This window comes from Phodopus roborovskii, unplaced genomic scaffold (genome assembly GCF_943737965.1).
Source record: "Phodopus roborovskii unplaced genomic scaffold, PHOROB, whole genome shotgun sequence".
Classification (NCBI taxonomy): domain Eukaryota; kingdom Metazoa; phylum Chordata; class Mammalia; order Rodentia; family Cricetidae; genus Phodopus; species Phodopus roborovskii.
The window spans coordinates 117403-139229 of NW_026125457.1; the positions used below are offsets into that span (position 1 = coordinate 117403).

The 21827-nt window shown below is 41.4% G+C and overlaps 2 protein-coding genes across 2 annotated transcripts in view; both read right to left on the bottom strand.

Moving 5' to 3' along the window:
• Positions 1 to 2502, bottom strand: part of LOC127215506 (fanconi-associated nuclease 1-like) — a 37917-nt gene extending 35415 nt beyond the window's left edge. The window contains 2 exon segments of the mRNA XM_051175925.1: positions 883 to 1918; positions 1920 to 2502. Of these exon segments, the coding sequence (XP_051031882.1) occupies positions 883 to 1918; positions 1920 to 2081 (1198 nt within the window). The 5' untranslated portion in view covers positions 2082 to 2502.
• A 3128-nt stretch (positions 2503 to 5630) lies between these two features.
• On the bottom strand, positions 5631 to 21210 carry LOC127215507 (U3 small nucleolar ribonucleoprotein protein MPP10-like). The gene is given in 13 exon segments (XM_051175926.1): positions 5631 to 5739; positions 5741 to 5851; positions 6219 to 6449; positions 7833 to 7940; positions 10028 to 10138; positions 11934 to 12071; positions 13297 to 13364; positions 14649 to 14790; positions 16333 to 16501; positions 17748 to 17893; positions 18680 to 18741; positions 18744 to 19357; positions 21066 to 21210. Coding segments are annotated over 13 exon segments (2028 nt in total). The 5' UTR covers positions 21155 to 21210; the 3' UTR covers positions 5631 to 5700.
• Positions 21211 to 21827: the final 617 nt, after the last annotated feature.

A 21827-nucleotide genomic window follows, 5' to 3' on the forward strand; every position in this document is an offset into this window, starting at 1 on the left:
TATTCAAAAATAACGCCACCATGTCACCTGGTGGATTTTCTTAAATTTTCAATGTCTCCACAGGGCCACACTTCATTAGAAGTCAGCATGGACACCAAAGCAGCTCTTCTTACCTAAACTCTGGAGCCTCCATGGCTTGGGACTAACAGTGACAGCCACACAAGGGTGGAGCTACCGCTGGCTGCCAAGGATTTAAGCAACAAACTGATCTTTTTTATTTACCAATTTAAGCTTGCATTTTCCCATTTCTTCCACACCCCAACTTTACTTACCACTGTAACAACTTCTCTGGGGAAACCCTCCACCAGTGTAGCCCCTTACAACCACCCCCACCTGAGGATTTTATTGTCCTTGAAGACACTGGATGCTAAACAGAAACCATTGTCAATGGGAAAGTTGGTCATGGAACAAAAACATTGTTATACTTCTGTGTACTGGTTCTGTAGCTTTCTTTTGTTTGTTTTTAAATCTGGACACTGGTCATCTCTTGACCACCACCAAAAAAGATATAAGAAATAAGATAGCATGAGCCATACAGACCTTTAACCCCAGCACTTAGGAGCCAGAGGCAGGCAGATCTGAGTTCAAGGCCAGACTGATCTACAATGCAAATTCCAGGACAACCAGGGTTACACAGAGAAACCCTGTCTCAAAAAAACCAAGGGGAGAAGAAAGCTACTGCCGTTGTAATTGAAGTACTGCTTGCACAGGAGACATCACCAGGCACAACAACTTGTTTTGATTGGGCCCATCCTTGACACAGACCTTGCAAGAGGCCCCACAATGCCCCACAGGGACTCCTTGTGGTCATTACACTACTGCCCCTTACATCACACACAAATGAGATAAAGAAGACCTGGAAAGCAAACAGGCTGAAGATACCTGACAGCTGGTAAAATTTAGTTATAATCCCCTTCTCCTGGTCATCGAAGAGCTTCATGTCCTCTTCATTCTCAAGGATGGCATGGAGCACCAGCAAGAAGCTCCTTAGGTAGTATGGGTGGCTCAATGGGGGCTGAGCTGCCTCCCTGGGAACATCACAACTGGATCCCTGCTCCAGAAGGCTGCAAGCAATTTGTCTCTTTAAGGCACTCCCACCTTCCCCAAGCTCTTGGCTGTTGTTCCCTGTAGGGGTATCTTTGGGACTGGTGGATTCTACCTCCTCCCCAGACATTGGCATTAGACCCTCAGTATCAACAGTCTGTTGAGCAGCCCCCCCACCCAGCCCTCTGGCATCTTCTTGCTTTAAAAGACTGTCTTCCAGAGCAGACTTTATGTTATTTGAAAGAGTTAAACCTAATGAAAACAATGTGGCAGCATGATCTGAAGATGCCCGGGTGAGGGCTGACTCCCTACAGGAAGCTTCTTGGCTTTCATCTTCTGCTATTTGACTGCTCTTTACCTTGGGTTCAGAAGCATCCTCTTCCTTTAGAGATGCACAAGAAAAAATATTTTCCTTTTGAGAACAGTTCAAAATCTCATCTTTGTCCTCCATGTCTGAACAGTTATCAACCAGGTTGGTGCCAGCTGTGGACGGAGAACTCCATGGACAATGACTGGCTAGTCCCTCCTTCTTATCCAGTAATTTTTTAACTTTTATGTATTTTCTTGACAGTTTAGACGACAGACTTCCCAGAGACATAATTTCCACACTCTGATTTTGAAGCTCATTTTGATTTTTGCACACCGAAGCACCTTTAAAATAGGGACTGGTCTGCTGCTGTGTGCCCAGTTTTGAACATTGCACAGGGATTAAAGTTATCTTTGGTGGTGACAACTTCTGAGGTGCTATGTCTTCTAAAGCAATACTGGGTAAGTCTGACCTTGGCACAGTCGGGTTCCTTAAGCCAGCCTGCACTGGCTCAGCCTCAGCAATGTCACCATTGTTAGTACAGGACTCATCAAGATGCCGAATTAGGGTCGTACCTAGGGACCATTTTATGACAAATTGAACATGCAAGTTTAGCAGGTGGTGCACTGTTAAAATAAGAAATAATCGAATGAGATCGGCTTTTTGTAGTTTTGCTGGCTGATAAGCTTCTACGGGGTCTTTTTTGGTCAGGTGATTTCCCTTGTGACATCACAACTACCAGAAAGAGTGAACGACCCAAGAAGAAAATTCGGGTAATCTCAGGTGAAGGACCGAAATGTTTTACTTTTACTCCCTTGGCTTGAATTAATAAAATGTGCTGGCTACCACCTCATCAGATAAAACAGTGGCATCCCGGGTTTATTTTTACTCTCCTCTTGAACTAATGCAGAGTGAAATAGAATTTGGTGTCGGTATTCGTTCAGTTTCTCCTCCCTACAAAATAAACGAATGAGTTAAAAATATGTTTACGCATTAACAGGTTCGGGGGACAACTGAAACGTGGAATGGCAACTTCTGGAATGAGAACCCTCAGCTTGACACAGATCGGGGCTGTCCTGCAGTTCCGCGCAGGCTGTGTCCCTTGCCTTACAAGGACCGAGCTTCACTTACTTCCAGGCCCTTTCTAGAACCATTCTTCTTAAAAGAGGACGCTGACTCTCTCAGAATCTTGAAGTCACTGCAGTGGAACCCGGCACAGCTGCGCACAAGGCGGCACAGAAGCGGCAGGCCGCCCCAGCGTCACGCTGCAGGCAATCCCAGCCGATCTCCGCGACTGCACTCCAAGGCTCGACAAGTGGAGGCCAGAGCGATCGAGCTGAGGGACAAGGAACAGCGAATGCTCCCCTACGGTTTGCTAGATGAAATATAATGTGTGTGTACGTATGAATATGGCTATAGGGGTGTGTGTGTGTGTGTGTGTGTGTGTGTGTGTGTGTGTGTGTGTGTGTGTGTGTGTGTGTGTGTGTGTGTGTGTGTGTGTATGTGTGTGTGTGTGTCCAGAGCAATCAAGCTGAGGGACAGCGAATGCTCCCTAGCAAGGCTAGATGAAATATGATATACCTATGTATGTGTACATATGTGGCTATAGGTTTTGTGTGTCTGTGTGTGTGTGTGTTCATAAACTAAGGTAGCACAACACTAATTAACCCTTTGTGGGTGATAAACTGGGGGGGCTATTGTAATTCCTTTTTGTTTTGTTTTTTGTTTGTTTGTTTTGGTTTTGGGTTTTTTTTTTTTTTTTTTTTTTTTTTTTTTGGTTTTTTTTTTTGGCAAGACAGGGTTTCTCTTTTTTTTTTTTTTTTTTTTGGCAAGACAGGGTTTCTCTTTGTAGCACTGGAACTCACTCTGTAGACCAGGCTGGACTTGAACTCAGATATCTCCTGACTCTGCTTCCCAAGTGCTGGGATTAAAGGTGTTTGCCACCATGCCTAACATTCCTAACACAGCTGAAAATTAATTCAAGGAGATATAGATAAAAATATGTTAACCATAATAAACATATTAAAATTAATTTGACTTAATGGGGAAAAAGGGAACAGAGAAAGTCAGAAAAAAAGAGAAAATAAATAACAAAACCAAATAATGACATTAAATGGTCATTGATTCATATAATCAAAAAGTAGTATTAATCACATTTGACTTAAAATGTAGTTACTATGTGTCACATACAAGAGCCTGGTGTAGCAATTTGAATTTTGAAAAATCATGTGAATTTTAAATCCACAAAAATACAAACCCCTAGGATTGCATAATATTCAAATCACTACTAAAAGTCACACCTTAAGGTATAGAGAGACCAGAGGATTACTCAAAAGCATTTATTCACAGGAAAAGGATATACCAATAAATCTATTTTGAATAAAACTTCGGGAAAAGTTGCTGGGTGTGGTGGTACTCAGCTTTAAGCCAGCAATTGGGAGGCAGAGGGAGCTAGAGCTGAGTTGGAGGCCAGCCTGGTCTCCATAGGCTTCCTGGAGCTGCAGTTTGGCCCTGTCTCAAAAACAAACACAAACTTGGGGAAAACTTTTAATGTCATATTTGTGATGTTATACTCAAAAAATGTCCCCCAAACTCATGTGTTAAAACTATTTGGCCAACAGGGAAATGCCTCAGCAGGTAAGACCTGGTAACCTGAATTAGAACCCCAGAATCCATATGGTAGGAAAGAATGAACCTGAAAGCTGTCCTTTTACCTCCAGACCTGTGTGACATCCTGAGGACAGAGCCCTAAGAGAGTGGATACAAGTAGCACCATTGTAGAAAGAATTTGGGCATAGGGACTATGCTCAGAGGTTAACAACATGCTGCTCTGGCAGAAGACCTGGGTTCAGTTCGAAGCAACTATATTGGGTGTCTCACAACTATCTGCAGCTCCTGTCCCAGGGAGCCAATGTGCATGTGTACATACAGGCACTCACACGTCAAGGCTTGGGGGAGGAGCCCTGCCCTTCTACCTAACCACCAAAGGACAAAGGAACAGAATTCCATTTTGATGCCAATGTCTCCCTCACCAGACATCACTTTGTCTGAACTGTTATGAACTAAATTATTTGTAAAGCACCCAAATTTAGTTCATTTTAGCTGCACATGCACACTCAGAGACCTACCCAACCTAGTTCTGTCCAATTACAGCCATGTTCAGCATTAATAAAGGACTCTAAACAGATCTTCACCATTGGGTTTGTTCTCTGTAGATGAAAAAGAACCTTTCTGGTCATTCTTAATCTTAAGTCTCATTCTCCATCCACCTGGATTAAGGCTGGTGAATCATGACATTATCAGTGAAAGGCATTTTTCTGAGTGGGGAGGTCTCAGCAATAGACACCTGGTGACCCCAGGGGACTCTGAAGATAGCCAGTCTGTATTCCAAGCTGTACTGAACCTGTTGCTTCTGGCTTCCCTGCTAGATCATATACCTGCCCTCTATATATCTTACTATGTTAGCCTGTGCTAACCCTTTGTCCAGGTATTAAGATTTTCCAAAGGGGAAAGGTAAACTACATACATGAAAGCGCTGTTTTGTGAAATAACAGACACAATAGTGGGAGAAGAAAATCAAGACCTCAAAGGACTATGTAGACAGCTGGTTGTGCAGAATGTGATTGGCTCTGGGTGCTTCTCATAACAGAGGACATGGTACATCAGTGCGATCAGCTGGTTAGCACTAATGCAGGCAGGGGACTGGGAAGCTCATACCTCTTTCACACCCAGAGAAATCTAGACAGGCTTTCTATTTGGTTTTTGTTGTTGGGGGGGGCGGGGTGTGGTCTAACCTGGCCTCCAAATCACTTTTTAGCTAAGGAAAACCTTGAATTTCTGATCCTCCAGCCCCCCCATCTCCTGAGTGTCAAGTCTCATGTAGTTCCCATCAAGCAGAGGCAGGTCTCTGCTGGCTACTTAAGTATTTATTTTTGTCGACTTAACACAAGCCAAGGTCATCTGGGGTAAAACAAAATGAAACAGGACTGGCCTGTAGGGAAGTCTGTGGGGGCACTTCCTGGATTAGTGATTGATGAAGGACCCAGCCAAGTACAGATGGTGCAACCCCTGAGTAAGTGGTTCTGGATTGTGTAAGAAAGCAAGCTGAAGAAGGCACAGAGAACAAGGCAGTACATAATGTTTCTCCATGGTCTTTGCTCCGCTTCCTGTCTTCAAGTTCTTGTCCTGTGTTCCTTCAGTGACAGTGACAGTGTAAGTCCTTTCCTTCACAAGTTGCTTTGGTCATGGGCTTTATCAAAACAACGGAAGCAAACTAAGATCGGTCTCAAAAATTTTAATATAAAACAGAATGACAGAAATTACAGATTTATACATAAAATTCAAGTATATTACAGCTTTAATTTGTGAACAGAAATGTCCTGTTTTTTTCTTCTTTATCTTTCCTGGTTGTTTTGCATCATTAATCTGCATTTTTACTTGATCTTGCAATTTAGAAAAGAATGCCTGAGATGACTTTAAGGGCTTGTCTTTTCGTTCATCCTGCAGTTAAAACAAAACATAGAGATGTTACAAAACATGCTTATGTAAGAAAACCCAAAGCAGAACTGTCACTATGATCACAAGAATAAATAAATGCACAAACATGAAAAGCCACTACAAAAACTCAAGTCAGTAACCTTAATAAATACATGCCATTATTACAACACCTTTGTACATTAGGAAGAAGAGAGGAGAAAAGAACTTGCTGCCAGGCCTGTCACTGTAAACGACTACAGAAAGCCTGAAGGATGCCGAGGCCACCGCTGAGCAGTGTGCTCCAGAACCCAGAGGCAGCTCTGACAAATGAGTTGAGAAGGAGCCCACTGCATGCCATGAAGTCCCCTAACAGGCGCCTCTCCCTACTCACCTTTAACAAGGACACTTTGCCTGTTTTGGTCAACTGTTTGAGCTTCTCTGTAGCTGCTGCTCTGCTGGACTTCCCAGGCTGATCCGGGTTCTTCTTTTCAAGCAATTTTCTCCGCTTCTCCTTCTCCTTTATTTTCAAATGTTTCTGATACTTCTTTTTCCTCCGTTCACGTTTCTTGTCTGTAGCTGTTTTCTCAGCAGCTGTTTTTACATCTCCAGCTTTATTTTTCTCCTATTTAAAAAAAAAAAAAAAAAAAAACAAAAAAAAAAAAAAAAAAAAAAAAACAAAAACAAAAAAAAACCCAACTCACCAAATGAATAAAAACACTAAACAACCATCATTCTGGTTATCCCATCTGCCGATGAATGGATGAGAAAATAAGTATGCACACAATGGCCAATGGTTGGATGTCTGTGGCACAGTGTGTGAGGATTCAGAGCAAGACCTTTTTGGTTCCAAGGAACTCTGCTAACTCTAAAGCCTATACTTTGCCAGAACTAACTCAGAGTAAGAGTTCAGCCCCAAATGAATTCGCAAAGGAAACACAGAGATAGGTCCTCAAGCAGGCAGTCCCAATAAACACAGGTCACAGGACATGTCTGGTTCAGCCTTGGCTCTAAGCTGTGAATGGCAGCCTCTGGGTTTTGATGAGGGAGTCCTAGAGATCAATGAAGTGAGGAAGCAGGGAACCCTGTCTGCAGTGAAGACTGATATCCTCATTTCTCCTGTGCTGTCAGCTCATCATACCAGGTTATCACAGGCACAAGATTGCAAAGCCTCTGACAGAAGTGCTGACTGTACATGTAACAAAACAGGTGAGACAGAAAAAGAAATCCAGATGCTACTCCAACAGAGAAGACATGGGCCTGACAGAAGACACTGTTTCTGTAAGGCAAGAATTTCCATGTTCAGGGGTCAGAGGATGTCAGCACCTAGTACATCCAAGGTGTTCCAGGGTCCAAACGGTCTATTGGATTCTAGACTGCAATGCTAGTAAGCATTATTCTGCTCTTTATGATTACTATGAACAAAATCAGCATGGAGGTGGGCAAATACTAAAATATACTGGATTTTCACAAGACTGAAACAGGCACTTTAAAACATTTACAATAATCCTCATATCTGCAACTTACACTGATGCCTAAATACACAAGATTAGTTTCTAAGTATTGTGTAAGTAATTACTCATCTCACTATGTAAGCACCCATATTCACAAGAGGATTAATTCCACCCCCAAGTTCTCATACGCTCAAATCTTACATATGAAATGAACTATTTATATTAACTACACTCATGCCTCCAAACACTTCAAATTGTGCATGGATTACATGAAGCCCTCCGACAATGAAAACACTACACAAATAGCTGTTGTAAAGTTTGCACGTGTTCAATATAGATTCGGTTTACTTAACTGAATAATATTTTCAATCTGCAGTTGGCTGAATCCATGGATGTACAAATCAGTTGCAGAGGTATGGGGGGAATATATCTTGACATTACTGAGATACACAAGAGTAAAAACTAAAACTCAAGGGAAGTCACATTAAATGAATGCAGATCTAGCTACAATGAAGCTCCTTGCAGTCACTAAACATCCCACACTGGCTTCTTACCTTGATCTCCTCTGGGGCCAGGAGGGCTGCATCACTGACACTCACGGGCGCTACTTCCTCCATAGTTATGGCTGGCAGATTCGACACCACTTTAATTTCAGGAACAGGCTAGAAAAAAAGATGAGGCATTTAGTGGGGAGAAGGGAATGAAGCAAACATCGTCCAAGAAGTTCTCTATGGAGCTGACTTCTTCAGTATATATGCTATGGTTGTTGGCTTGGTGTTTTGGGGGGGGCTCCTAACAGTGAGAGAGGGGTGTCGCTGATTCTTTCACCTGCTCTTAGGACCCTTTTCTTTATGGGTTGCTTCGTCCAGCCTTGATGTAAGGATTTGTAGCTATTCTTACTGTATCTTATTGTGCTGTGTTCAGCCGATATCCCTGGGAGGCCTGCTCTTTTCTGGGGGAGAGGGGAAATGGGGTGTAAGCTGGACGGGTGGAGGGAGAGAAAACTGTGGTCGGAATGTATTGTATAGAAGAAGAAAAATCACACATTGAAAACAAAACTAAGACATTACAGTACTAACTGGAAAGACAGTCATGACAACTGGTAACATCAAACAATTTCAATAGCATTTACATCTACAGATCTATACACTACTTCTGCGAGTCAACTATTACTCCATATCACCAATGTGGACATTCTTAAGCAATCCCATCTACTTAATAAAATATATTGATTTATCAGCTTGCCTTGTTACAGAAAAATCTAAGTACTCCGAAGAAATATATGAAAAAATGCTTAAGAGAAAAATAGATTGCTTGATAAACAATTCAAGCTACTAGAAACCTATCTTTATATATTAGCATGAAATGGTATTAAATTGTTTGTAAAAACTAAAATAATGTATATGAGGGAAAGTTAATGCTCAATTTTGTGAAGGGCTATATGGGTAATCATTGCTACTGTCATTTCAAGACCACAACATCTAAGCTACATCCAGAGGACAATGTTCCAGGGAAATGTCATAAGAGCAAAGACACTTAAGAAACAGAACAGGATTTCAGACTCTAAGCAAGAAGAAAATGTGGAATATGAAAACAAAAAAACAAAACAAAAAAATCTCTTCCAATTGAGCCACTGTTAATACTGTGATCCTGCAAAAATCAAAGAGAAACAGAGAAGCAATACAACATGGCAGCTGGTGAATAGTTCATATCTGCAGATATGGTATATGAAAAGAGGAACCTACAACAGCCATTTGCATTCCAGAAGAGTAAAATGCAAAACAACAAAATCTTTTAACCAAGGCAAAACAGAGGCTGAGGAAATGGTTCAGTGGGTTAGATAGTTGCTATAAAAGTGAGAGGATATAAATTCAAATCACTAGTCTCCAGATTTAAAAAAAAAAAGGGGGGGCATATCTGCACAGCACTGGAGAAGTGGAGACAGCAGAATCTGGGAGCTCACTGACTATCCAAAACAGTAATCTTAATATTCAACGAAGAGACCGTGTCTCAAAAGATATCGTGTAGAGCAACAGAAAGACACTTGATGTTTTCCTTTGGCTCCTGCATGCGTCTGACATCTAAATCAGTCTTTGGTTTGTGACATTTAAACACCTTCACAAGAGACACTAAAGGGCAACATGTGAGCAACACCAACAGGTGGTCCGAGCCTGTTGCATGGAACCACAGATGGCTGTAAGCTGACAGAATTTCAAGGAGTCAGGAGATTCTCAGGCAGCCCAGGAAAACTCAGGACTGGAAAGGGGACTGAGAAGTCTGGACTGGACAGAACACATTAAGCAGCACAGAGCACATGGGCCCAGTATTAGTTAGTTCTGCCCCTCCCTCATTCCAAGCTTCAGTCTGCTTATCTGCAAAAGGGACACAGTAGAACACCTTCGTGTTTTGGGCAGCGACAGTGATGCAAGCAACGCACCTAATATGACTTGCAGCAGCTGACAATCACTGTGAGGGACAGACACCATCACACAATTACACACAACTGAGAGTGCCAGGAGTGGAGGAATCACTGAGGCTCAGAACTGAAAGTGACCAGGCGGGGCTGGTGAGCTGGGTGAAGCAGTAGAGAAGGCAGATTTAACCCAGGAACAGTGAGCCTCCCTTATAGAAGCCCTGCTGTAATGTAGAGGAGTGTGTCCTGACACCACCTGAAATGTGAGACTCCCCCAGAGCTCAGAGCTATTAGTTCACAGATGCTGTTTCTCCCCTGAACTATTCATTCACATACCGGTTTGGGGATGAAGTGGAAGTTTGATAAGGCATCCAACTGGAGGAAGAGTGAATCCATCATCTTCTGAATTTCTACATGTTCTGGATTATCTTCTTCTTCATTTTTTTGCTAAGTGAGTAAGGTCAGTATCAGATGAGTTGTTTAACAGTTTACCACAGACAGAACATTCAGCCAACATAGTTTCTCTGAACCACAACTTTAACTATGCAGCAACATTCCAGCCCACTGTGAGGCAGGCAAGATCTCTGTGAGTTTGGGGTCAGACAGGGCTACATAGTGAGATCTTGTCTCAAAAGCAAAAACATAAAAACCCCAGCCAGGGATGATAAATCTCAACTCTCAGAGGGTTAAGACAAAAGTACTACAAGTTCAAGACCAGCTTGGGTTACACAGTTACTTTGTTTTAAAATGGAAGAAGAATGTTCCAAAAGCAAAATTACAGGTATCAGCATCATAATGGTGCCAACACCTAACAAAGACTACAAGGGATACATGTTTTATTATCCATTACCTCTGACATTAGAACTAATAGTCTAAAGCCTTGGGTATTTTCCTCTAGAAGTTAAGCTACTCACAGTTGGATCACTAAATTTAAGGAAAATTAACAAATGTTGTTGAGGATGAAGAAATTTGAACCCTAAGAATTACTAGTAGCAAAGTAAAATGATATAGCCCCAATGGTAGCAATTCACAGAAGGTTAATGAGTTAGCATTTCCCTCCTAGATATAAACTCAGGGAAACTAGATAAACACACACACACACACACACACACACACACACACAGAGAGAGAGAGAGAGACAGACAGACAGACAGATAGAGAGGATTTATTATATACAGAAGGTGGGACTAGTCCACATGCTCATCAACTGAATTATGAATCAAGAAACTGTGAAACATACAAAAGTGGAATATTATACAGCAATAAAACAGAAATGAAGTATTGATATATGCTGCCAATATAAAGACATAATGCTAAATGAAATTCATAAACTGTGTGACTTCATTTATATAGGCAAATTCACAGAGCTAGGGTGTAACACTGCTGCGAGGGGGAGGAACAGGAAGCATATTGGTGAACAAGGATGTGGGAACCACAAAGAAAAACTACAGCAGGTGCTTCTGAATTATTCAGTTACTTAGTTTGGTTTTTCAAGACAGAGTCTTACTATGTAGCCCAGAACCAACTACAATACCCTTCTTATAAGTCCTCTGAGTCCTAGGATTCCAGATGTGCACCATCATGTCTGACAAACTGTCAAAAATGGTTTTATGTTATATGAATGTAATTTATTCAAGATTTATTCAGATTACTCACACTGATATGGAAATGACAGCCATTTAATTCTGAGTCTGGTAATTTTATATTTGTTTTTCCCTGTCCACAAATGTGTACTGTGAAAAGCTAAGATGGTCTTTTGTTTGCTTGTTTCTGTTCTTCATAATTCAGACAAAGGCGGGCGGGGGTTTGGGATGGAGACATAACACAGGAGTAAGAAGTTACTGGCTCTCTGTGCCTGTGGCCCAGGTCAGATGACATGTCATTAGCACTCATCCCAAATAACTCAGTGTGAAGAAATAAAACAGACTAAAGATCAAGATAATTTCATAAAAGTACAAAGTACACCAATTACTTCAAGTATCAAAGAAACAGGGTTTTAGAATTACAGTATCTTGTAAGAATTGCCAGAAAGTCAATAGCTGATTATATGAATTAAGATTACCAGCGCTCTTTGAAGAACGAGACCCAACTCCCTTGCATTCAGTGGAGCATTAGGAGCCCTCTATTCCCAGCACCTGCTGTTACAGGTATCTGAGAGCAACATTAGATCTGGACTGACTGAAGGTCTGGCCCCGCTTCTATTTCTTTAGCAGTTACAGCCTTGCCTTGGAGGTCACCTAACCTGGTTGAGTTTGATATACTCCTGCTCATAAATCTCAGCGAGGCTCAGCTTACTCTTCTCATGATCTAATGTTAGACGCTTCTTATATTCATAGGCATCTTCTTTGGGTTTCTCTTTTCGTTCTACATCATCCCAAGCCTAGAATAAAAATATGTTAATAGAATCCAACATTTATTTCTATGTGCCATAAGAATTATAGCAAAGAAATTAGTTTTCAACTTCAAAAGTGATTGTCTGGGGCTGAGGATACAGCTCAGGTGGTAGAATGCTTGTGTTGCACAAATAAAGCCTTGGGTTCAATCCTCATCCCATATAAACAGGGCACAGTAGGCCCTGCCCACAATACCAGCACTTGAAAGGCTGAAGCAGGAGAATCAGAAGTTCAAAGTCATCTCAGGTTATTTAGTGAGTTCTGGGGCCATCATCTATGGGCACATGAAATCCTGTCTCAATAATAATAATAATAATGTAAAAAGTGCTAGATGTGATGGCTCACACCTTGATCCCAGAACTTGAGAGGCAGAGGGAGGTAGATCTGAGAGTTCTAAACAAGCCTGGTCTGCACATTATTCCAGGACAGCCAGGGATGCCTGTTGTAAAACAAAATAAAATAAGAAGTGATTCCCCATCCCCAAGTCGCACATAATAAAGCACGATGAGCAAAGAGAATATTAGCCAAATACTCCTCTGCCTTTATTTTAAAATCAGTCTTTCTCTTAGTTACCAACTTTAATTTCCTTGCCCTCACAAGTGCCAAGCAAGAGTTCTACCACAGCCACACCACCAGCGCTTAGATTTATTTTATTTTAGAGCCATTTCTTCAGCCCACCTTATTATGTGATGAAATTAACCTAGTTTTTGTACTTCATTCCAAATTGCGAGATACTCTCATATAGTGCCCTCCTATTCTTGCTCCTCCATTTTAGACTCATTAAGGAAGTGTCTCTAGTAAGACAAATGTCACATACTTGTCATATAATGCTTGTTTTTATTCTTAACTTACAAAGCCAGATCAATTCCCCAAATTTCTGTGCTGGGCCATTAACATCTGAAAAGATCCACCCTTGATTTATTACAACAGATACTGTGCCCAGACAGAGGGGGTCATGGGCATGACCACAGCAAGCCAGATGCCCATCATGAGATTCAGAACAGATGATACTGGCAATGGCTCTGGCCACCATTCCCTTCAGGCACTACTTTCTTGGATATGAGCAAAGAGCTACATCCTACCGTGAAGGTGAAAAGACCTGTATCCAGGCTCAGGGCTTTAAAGTCAAGAGGATCAAATAAAGATTAAGAAAGCATTGTTTCTAAACACTGCAGTGGGAATTAAATAGAAACCCACTCCATTCTTACTGACCTGATCTCGTATCCTCTGTTTAATGATATCCTCTAGATGAAGGGTGGTTTCCTCTGTGATTACAGGGGCTAAAAGAAATATAGTGAGTTTGTTAGAACAATGCACACCAGAACAGGGATTCTCAAATCCATGTTGGACCCACAGTATAAACAGCACCTGGGAACTTAGTAAAAGTGCAAATTCTTAGGCTAACCCTACAGCTTTTGTCTATCTAAATCAGACAGTAGAGAATTTCTTATAGTGTTCTGTTTATAGGCCTGCACTCTGTCACAGTTCACTGAATTGTTAGCAACTAAACTGTAAACCCTGGCTACCAAAGCAAGTTCTTTTTTGAATCCACTAAGCCTGGTCTACAGAGTAAGTTTCAAGACAGAGCAACATAGAAAATAATCTGTTAAAGAGAAAAAAAAGAAAAGTTCAAATAGGTTTACGTTTTATTTCTGTAAAAGAAAAAGCGGAACTCCCTCCCCACCCACCCCTTTCTGTATTGACAGTGTGTGTATGTATGTGTGTGTGTGTGTGTGCGTGTGTGTGTGTGTGTGTGTGTGTGTGTGTGTATGTATGTATGTGTTGAGCCTTTGTCTCACACAGCCCAGGCTGGCTTCACTCACACTTGCCAAGTAACACAAAGATGACTTTGAACTTCTGCCTCAAGCTCTCAAGTGCTAAGACAGGCCACTATGCCTGGGATCATATCCAAGAATTCAAGCATTCTACCAACTGAGCTATATCTGTAAACTTGAATGTAAACATTTCCATCCCAATGCCTTGGGACATCCCCCTTAGCAGTTAAGTGCCAAGACATTGGCAGCTTTCCTTCTGTGTGAGTAGATACATGTGCACATTCGCATAAGTGTCATGTGGAGGTCAGAGGTCAACCCTGATTACATTGCTAGAATGCCCTCCACCTTTTTTTTTGAGGCAGGATCTCTAACTGAACATACAGACATCAACTGCAGACTAGCTGGTCAGCAGTCTCCAGCCATTCTCCCATCTCTGCCTCCTCAGTGCTAAGATTACAGGATCTTTTTGTGGGGGGTTCTGGGGATCCCAACTTGGGTCCTACATGCTTGCAGAGCAAGTACTTTACCAACTGAGCCACCTCCCTAGCCCCTGACAATTTTTTTTTTTAATGATGAGGGAGGGGCATACACTGGAAACCCAAGGCAAAGACAGCAAACTGCTAGCAACTGGCAAATTCAGTTAAATGGCATACCATGATACTTTTCTGTATGGTTGCAAATATTTAAAACAAAAGACAGGGATAAAGCAAAAACAGCTTAAAATCTTCTGAAATGGAACTACAGGAAAAGCACAAAGGCAGACACACTGCAGCTCAGTAGGTACCATACCCATTCTGACAGCATGGTCAAAGTGTAGAGTCTCTTCCAGAAGGCTGTTTTCTGGCCGCTTCTGCGCTGTTACTTCCCCCTGAAGCTGCCAAGGCTTTTTTTCCAATAATTCTTTTTCCAAGGATGCGATTTTCTCATTCATCTAGGAAATGAGACAGGTGTTATTTTGACATGCTATGCTTATAAATGTACCAAGCTTATTTGGGGGCTTTGTTCTATTCAAACTATCGAAATCTATACAAGCCACTAGCACAATTAATTTTTACAACATCCTGATGTGAATCTTGTCTGGAATATGCATACACTTTGATGGAGCCTGGCTCTTAACTCCACATCTGAATTTCTCAAGTCTACCCTGTAACAGACAAGTTTAGAGACATTAGCAGACACGAGGCCAGGTTTATATTACGGAGTCCTCCTGTTTTCCCACTCATTTTTCTGCTCGCTTGTGAGGTCTGTCCAGGATCCTTTGTAAGTAACAATGCTTTCACTTTAGCCTTGCTTAGCATTTGCCTTTGTTGCCACACCAACAAGTCTAAAATACGTGGTAGGTAACAGTGGACAGTTTGTCTTAGTCTTGTTAAAGAGATGTTTCTAGAATCTTGCCAATAACCATGATGGCAGCTTTAGTTGGACCTGGTATATTTGTAGTTCACTGAATTAAAAAAAAGAAAAAAAAAAATCAGGTGAAATCTCCCTGACATCCCTGGAACCAATCATGATTTTCTCCCTCCATGTCTAAAGCCAAGAACCATGCTTGATTACCTCATAACTGAATGAAAAGACGGAGGCCCATCTGACTGTGTGGCATTGCTCTCACATTATTTTGGATTCACAAATCACACCCAAGAATTTGGCCAAAGGCCATGTGACATTTATGTGTTGAGTCAGAAACGGTTAGTTCTGTTTACAAATTCTGCTTTACTTTTTATATGTGGGTATTAACTAAACTTTGCATTATTTATTTCTTGAAGGTTTATATAATTTCTCAGTGAGACCACATCTTTTTGGGAGTCAAGGAGAGGAGTGAGGTGGGAAGACATTAGGGTAGTAACTCATTATGAAGTTATTTAACTTCCTATCTTTTCTAGGGACACGATGACAATCCTGAACTTAATTCTAATTGCTTTAGAAAAATTAGTCTTGATATTTCATTTTCTACTTGTTCTCATTTCTGTGTGATATAAATTTAAGACTAGTAAATGACAGAACCAAAGGACAAGAGCCAACCTAAAGTCACTAAAACTAAGTTGCATATTGTCTATCTGGCACTCATTTAGAGCCACAGGATGACTAAGCAGAAGCATACCGGACAGGAAAACAAGCACAGAGAAAAAAATGATTTTACAAATCTGGCTCCAAATGAAGGCTATGGGCTAGGAAATGGAGGCACTAACTTACACAAATTACTGGAAGCTTTTCATATGGTATCTATATATAGTACATGCAGGATTTTTTTCTTAATGAGAAAGAGCAGGCCACATAGCCCAGGCAAGTTTGATGCTCACCATGTAGCAGAGGTTGTCTTTGAACTCCAATCCTCCTACCTCAGTTTCTCAAGCACTGGATTTACAGGAAAGCACAACATTTAGCTCAGTATACACAATCTTTAGGGAGCAAAACCTTTGCTCTTAAAAAAAGTAGGTTAGTTAGTGAGTTTCCACCATGTTGAATATGTAATTACCTTCTCCTGTCTCTTTTCAAAAGAGGATTTAACTTCATCAGATTCTTGCTTTACATCTAAGGGACTTGTGTCTTCAGCCTCATCCTCTGGCAAATTGAAAGTCACTCTTTTTGAGCCTTCTTTATGCTGCTCACTATCCTCACTTTCTTCCAGGTCGTTATCTTCATCCCTATAAGACCAAGATGGTTATCAAAGACAAGCCACTAGCAAGACAAAGATAAATATTTCCAACTGTAAAATACTTCTTAATACCTAATGTCATTCAATATTCAGAACTACAGGGTTGCTGTCTCCAAGGAATAAAAGGGAATCTTCTTTTTCATTTTTAATTTATTTATTATTATTTCGTATGCATGACATGTGAGGTCAATATGTGTTCCACCACAGCATGCATATGGAGGTCAGAGAAAAACTTTTGTGGGTTTAGGAGACCAAATTTAGGTCACCAGGTATGCATGGCAAGTGCTTTTCTCTAGGAAGTCATCAACTCACTGGCCCAAAAGGAAGAGATTCTTTTATTTGTTTTTTGTTTTTTTGTTTGTAGACAGGGTCTACCTCTATGTAGCCTTGATTGTCTTTGAACTCCCTTGGTAGTCTAGGCTAGCTTAAAACATATAGACCCACCTGCCTCTGCCTCCCAAGTGCTATGATCAATAGCAAGTGCCATTACACCTGGCTGAGGAAGAGATCTTTAGGTGAAATGCTTGCTATGTGGAAACAGAGTAGAAAGCACTAATATATCGAATACATTATTTGTCAACCCATGATAAAAAATGCTTACATAAAGATAACATTAGGAGCTGGAAAGACGGCTAAGAAACACTGACTGCTCTTCCAGAGGGTCTGGGCTCTATTCCTAGCACCCACGTTTGGCTGATAGCTTGGTATCTCCAGTCCCAGGGGATCTGACACCCTCTTCTGACCTTTGCAGGCACCAAACACAACACTTGGTGAGCAGACATACATGCAAACCAAAAACCCATACATCTTTTGGTATTGCAGCACACCTTTAATCCCAGCATTAGAGAGGCAGAAGCAGGTGAATTTCTTGAGTTCTAGGCCAGCCTGGTCTACAGATCAAGTTCCAGGACAGCCAGCCAGGGATACAGAAAAATCCTGTTTCAAAACAAAACAAACCCAAAACAAAAATAATGTTTTATAGGCTCAAAAAACCCAATTGCAAAGTCCTTACTTATAATATAAAAAGCTGACTGTTACTGCTGGTGCAAATTTTCTTCTTTAAATAATCGCAATGTCCCTTGAAATTCAGAGATATTTTTCTCTCTGATAGTAGAGACTCTTTTACTAGATTTAGAGTTTAACCTCTGTTATATATGTGGCAAGTGAGTACATATCTTACATCTATGACTAGACCACTCCTGCCTAAAAACTGAAGGAAGATTTAAAATGCTCACGTTTCAGAAATGCTTTCTTCTGCTTCCTCTGCAAATTCTTCCTCTTTGTTTGAGCCCAGCTCATCATCGACACCAGTGATGCCATCATCACTTTCAACTGGATCGAAGAAATCTTTGTATTTCAGATTTCTGGAACTTTTATTTGACTAAAATAAAGAAGATTTTTTCAAAAGTTTAAAGATAGACAATTGTATAAAAGCATTCAATATGCTTATGTATATTATACACATACAAACTGCTAACTTTAATACTACCAAAAATAGCTACTAGCAAAACTAGCAACTAGTTAACAACCTTAAAATCCTAAGGATAACTGAAGTACAATATTGAAAATATACACCTACTTATAACACATAAGAGTACACTATTCCATATCTCAAAACTCCTAATTACCATTATATAAAAAAAAAAAAAACAAAAAACAAACAAAAAAACCTAACCTCCAAACAATTAGATCAACCATCTTTATAAGCCTCTCTCAGCCATTTATTTCTTTTGTGTGTGTGTATGACTTTTCAAGATAGGGTTTCTCTGTATTGTTTTAGAGTCTGTCCTGCAACTTGCTCTGTAGACCAGGGTGGCCTCAAACTCAGAGATCTGCCTGTCTCTGCCTCCTGAGTGCTGGGATTAAAGGCACACACCAGGCCATTTGTTTCTTTTTTATATTTATTGGGGTGTGTGTATGTGGAAGGAATGTTTTTTGAGGCAGGGTCTCATCACTTAGCCCAGGCTGCTTTTAAACACATAATATTCCTGCCTTAGTCTCCCACTTACAGTGTTTACACTCCTGTACCACTGGCTCAGCATTTAAATTAATTTCAATTTCCTTTTTCAATACTACACTTGTGCTCTAATGAATTCTGAGGCACATTAAATCTCTCCTTAGGAAAACATGACATTTAATTTGAATGTTTCTTTTCCTAAAACCTTACCTTAATCTTCTGACGTCCAAACAGCCCTCCCCCATCTTCATCGGAATCAATGTCTTCAAAAAGTCAATCTCCTCATCATCATCATGTCTTTCTTCTTCTTTTTCTGCCTTTTCTAGGAAGCTCTCCATTTCAGATAGCTTGAAGAATTTATCATCCACTACAGACTTTTCTCTTGGTTTTCCAGGTGGTTTGATTTGCATCTTGGTCTGCTGTTCCAGTTTGCTAATATCAAAGTCCAGGTCAGAATCCTCATCACTGAAGCTGGGGCTTTTCCTTGGGTCAGGCTTGTTTGAGCTTTGGGCTCTCTGACCCTCCTTAGGAGCATCACCACCCACATCTGACAGCTGTTCCTCGTCCTCTGCATCAGTCTCTAGGTTCTCCTGGCTCTCAACCTCCAGCTCCAGCTCTGAGGCCTCCTCTTCACACTCTTGATCTTCACTCTCTGGGAGAAGGCTGAGATCTTCATCCTCAATTGTTTCACTAACAGCACTCAGGAAGTACTGTAAGATTGGTTCATTCTGCAGTTCTAGCTGTTGCCAAATCTGCTCATCATCAAAACTGTTTATCTCAAGTTTTTGTAAAGGACTTCCAGAGATTCGGCCACTCTCTAATATTTTATTAAAGTCATAAAGAACTTTGGTTAAGGAGGTAAAGTTTGATGCTAGTCCATTTTGAACCCTATTAAGAAAGGAGATTAAGTGAAATGAAATATTCACAATAATATTAAGCATTCTGAAATAAAAAGAAAAATAAAAAGCATACCTTATTTGCAAAATAAAATGTAAATGAAGCATAAATTTTAAGTAAAGACTTTGGCTCACAATACCGTGCATCTTGCACACAGAAGAATCTGACTTTACTGTATACATTGTAGGCTGAACAATCACTCAGACACTTGCTTGGACACACCTACTAAGTCAGCCTCAAATTCTCAAACCTGCATCCAGGCAGTGGTGGCACATACCTTTAATCCTAGCTCTGGGGAGGCAGAGGCAAGCGGGTCTCTCTGAGTTTGAGGCCAGTCTGGTCTACAGATTGAGTTCCAGGACAGCCAAAGTTACACAGTGAAACCCTGTCTCCAAAAACAAATTCCCAAACCTTACATATACTTTTCTTTTTTTTTCTCTTTCAGACAGGGTTTCTCTGTGTAGCTTTGGAGCCTCTCCAAGAGTGGCATTCACTTTGTAGATCAGGCTCACTATACATACATCTTATTACTTATTTGGCAAGTGACTCCCATTTGGCTGTAAGTTTGGGACAATTTTTCTAAAGATATGGCATCTGAAATAAGACCTACAGATTAATATCTCTAGGTAAAAGAGACTACCTACTTAACATCTGGAAACATGTATTGTGGTTTCAGATATGAGTTCAGGCAATATGAAGAACAGCAAGACCCAGACAGTTATACTGTGATTAAAGAAGCAGAGTATAAACCTGAAGTTACAGATGCTTGAGGACCAAGACCTAAACCATGCAGGGTTCTGAGATGAGAACTTGTCGATTAAGTATAATGAGAACAGAGAAAGCTGCAAACAGAAGGATGAAATGATGAAGTACAATTTGGAAAGAGAAATAACAATAAGGGTAGGTTTGTGAGAAGGCTTGAGCAGCTTCCCAAAGGATGACAGAAGTTTATGCTGGAGTCACAACAGTGAGTATGGCAAATAGGAATCAAAGCCTAAATATAATTTAGATAGGATCCACAGGATGCTAACTAACGGATCAGACAGAGGAAATACAAGACAGAGAAAAATGGTAACACCAAGGAAGTAGACTAGCTGACTATGAATAAACGAAATGACAGAATTTGCCAATTACTGAGGCAGTAAACGTAACTTAGTAGAAATGGGTAAATGACTTCAGGGGAGAGAAGAGTATAGAAGGGAGGTGAAGCTCTATTTTTGACACAGTAAATCTGTAATTTTAAGAGTATAGAACTGCAATATAAATCTGAGTGACACTTTTCCAGATTAATCTAAGTGCTAAGAAGATGGGAGTCTGCCCTAATTTCAAACTCAGACGTGAAAGTGCACTGACAAGCAACAAGTACATACTTTCAATACAGTTTAATGACTGGTAAGCGGTGGGTATTTTGAGGACACACACTCAGAAACTGCAATCAGCACGGAGTAAGGTAGCATGTGTGTCATACGTCCCTCTGATAACGGAGCTTTGTTTTATTTCAGTAGCATACAACTGGGGAGATCTGCACTGCACCGCTTTCACTGATAAAATTTCGACAGGCCAAGAGAACAAAAACTGTCTGAAATTGGTGCTAAATGACCTGTACTTCCCTTCCTGTCTTTCAGAAGTTGCCGAATGCCGGCCCGCCCGGCATGCGTGCGATGCGGGCCCGCCCTCCCAGGCCTGGATCTACACTTACGTGAGGAAACACTCGGGTCGGCTGGTGGCTTTCTTGACTTCCCTCAGACACCGTTCCAGGGTCTGTCGACGGGTCACGCGAGGTGCCATAGCTGGGAACTACAGCGGCACGCGAGAGCTGAGAGCCGACTGGAAGCCGTCCGACAAACAGGTGCCTTCTACAACCTGAAGCTTACAGCCAAAGGTTCCGGGACGCATCGTTTCCGGCCCTGCACCCAGACGGTACCTAGACCAGCGAGCACCTTCTATTGGGCATGCGTGGAGGCGGGCAGACAAACCGAAAAGATCTATTGGCTATCACGGTCGCCTCGGCTCTTTCACCAATGTCTTGTTTTGTATTTCTAAGAGAACTACAAGTGTTGTATGATTGCTTTCCTTTTTTGCTTTCGATACAATAAGGTTTTTAATGTAACAGAAGAGCAGCTCGCTCCGCCACTGACTCACCTTTCCCGCCCTCTGTAGACATCGGTCAACCTCCCGCCCTTGTGGCCCCGCCCCTTGCCTTACGCCCCGCCCCTCGCCCATACCTTCTCCCAGATCTCTTCCGCCCCGCCCATCCTGTTTTCCCCTCCCACTTCAGCTTTAAACACTCCCCCGGGCCTCAATCTCCGGTCCCTGGCTGCTTTCCTAGTCAACTCTGCCCTGCTAGGTTACTGTGTGAGCCTGATGCTTCACGAAATGCAGCGCTTAGTGAAGGCCGCCGCGTTGGCTGTGGGCGCTACAGGTGAATAGCGGGCATTGTCAGGGGCGCCGGGGCGCGGGG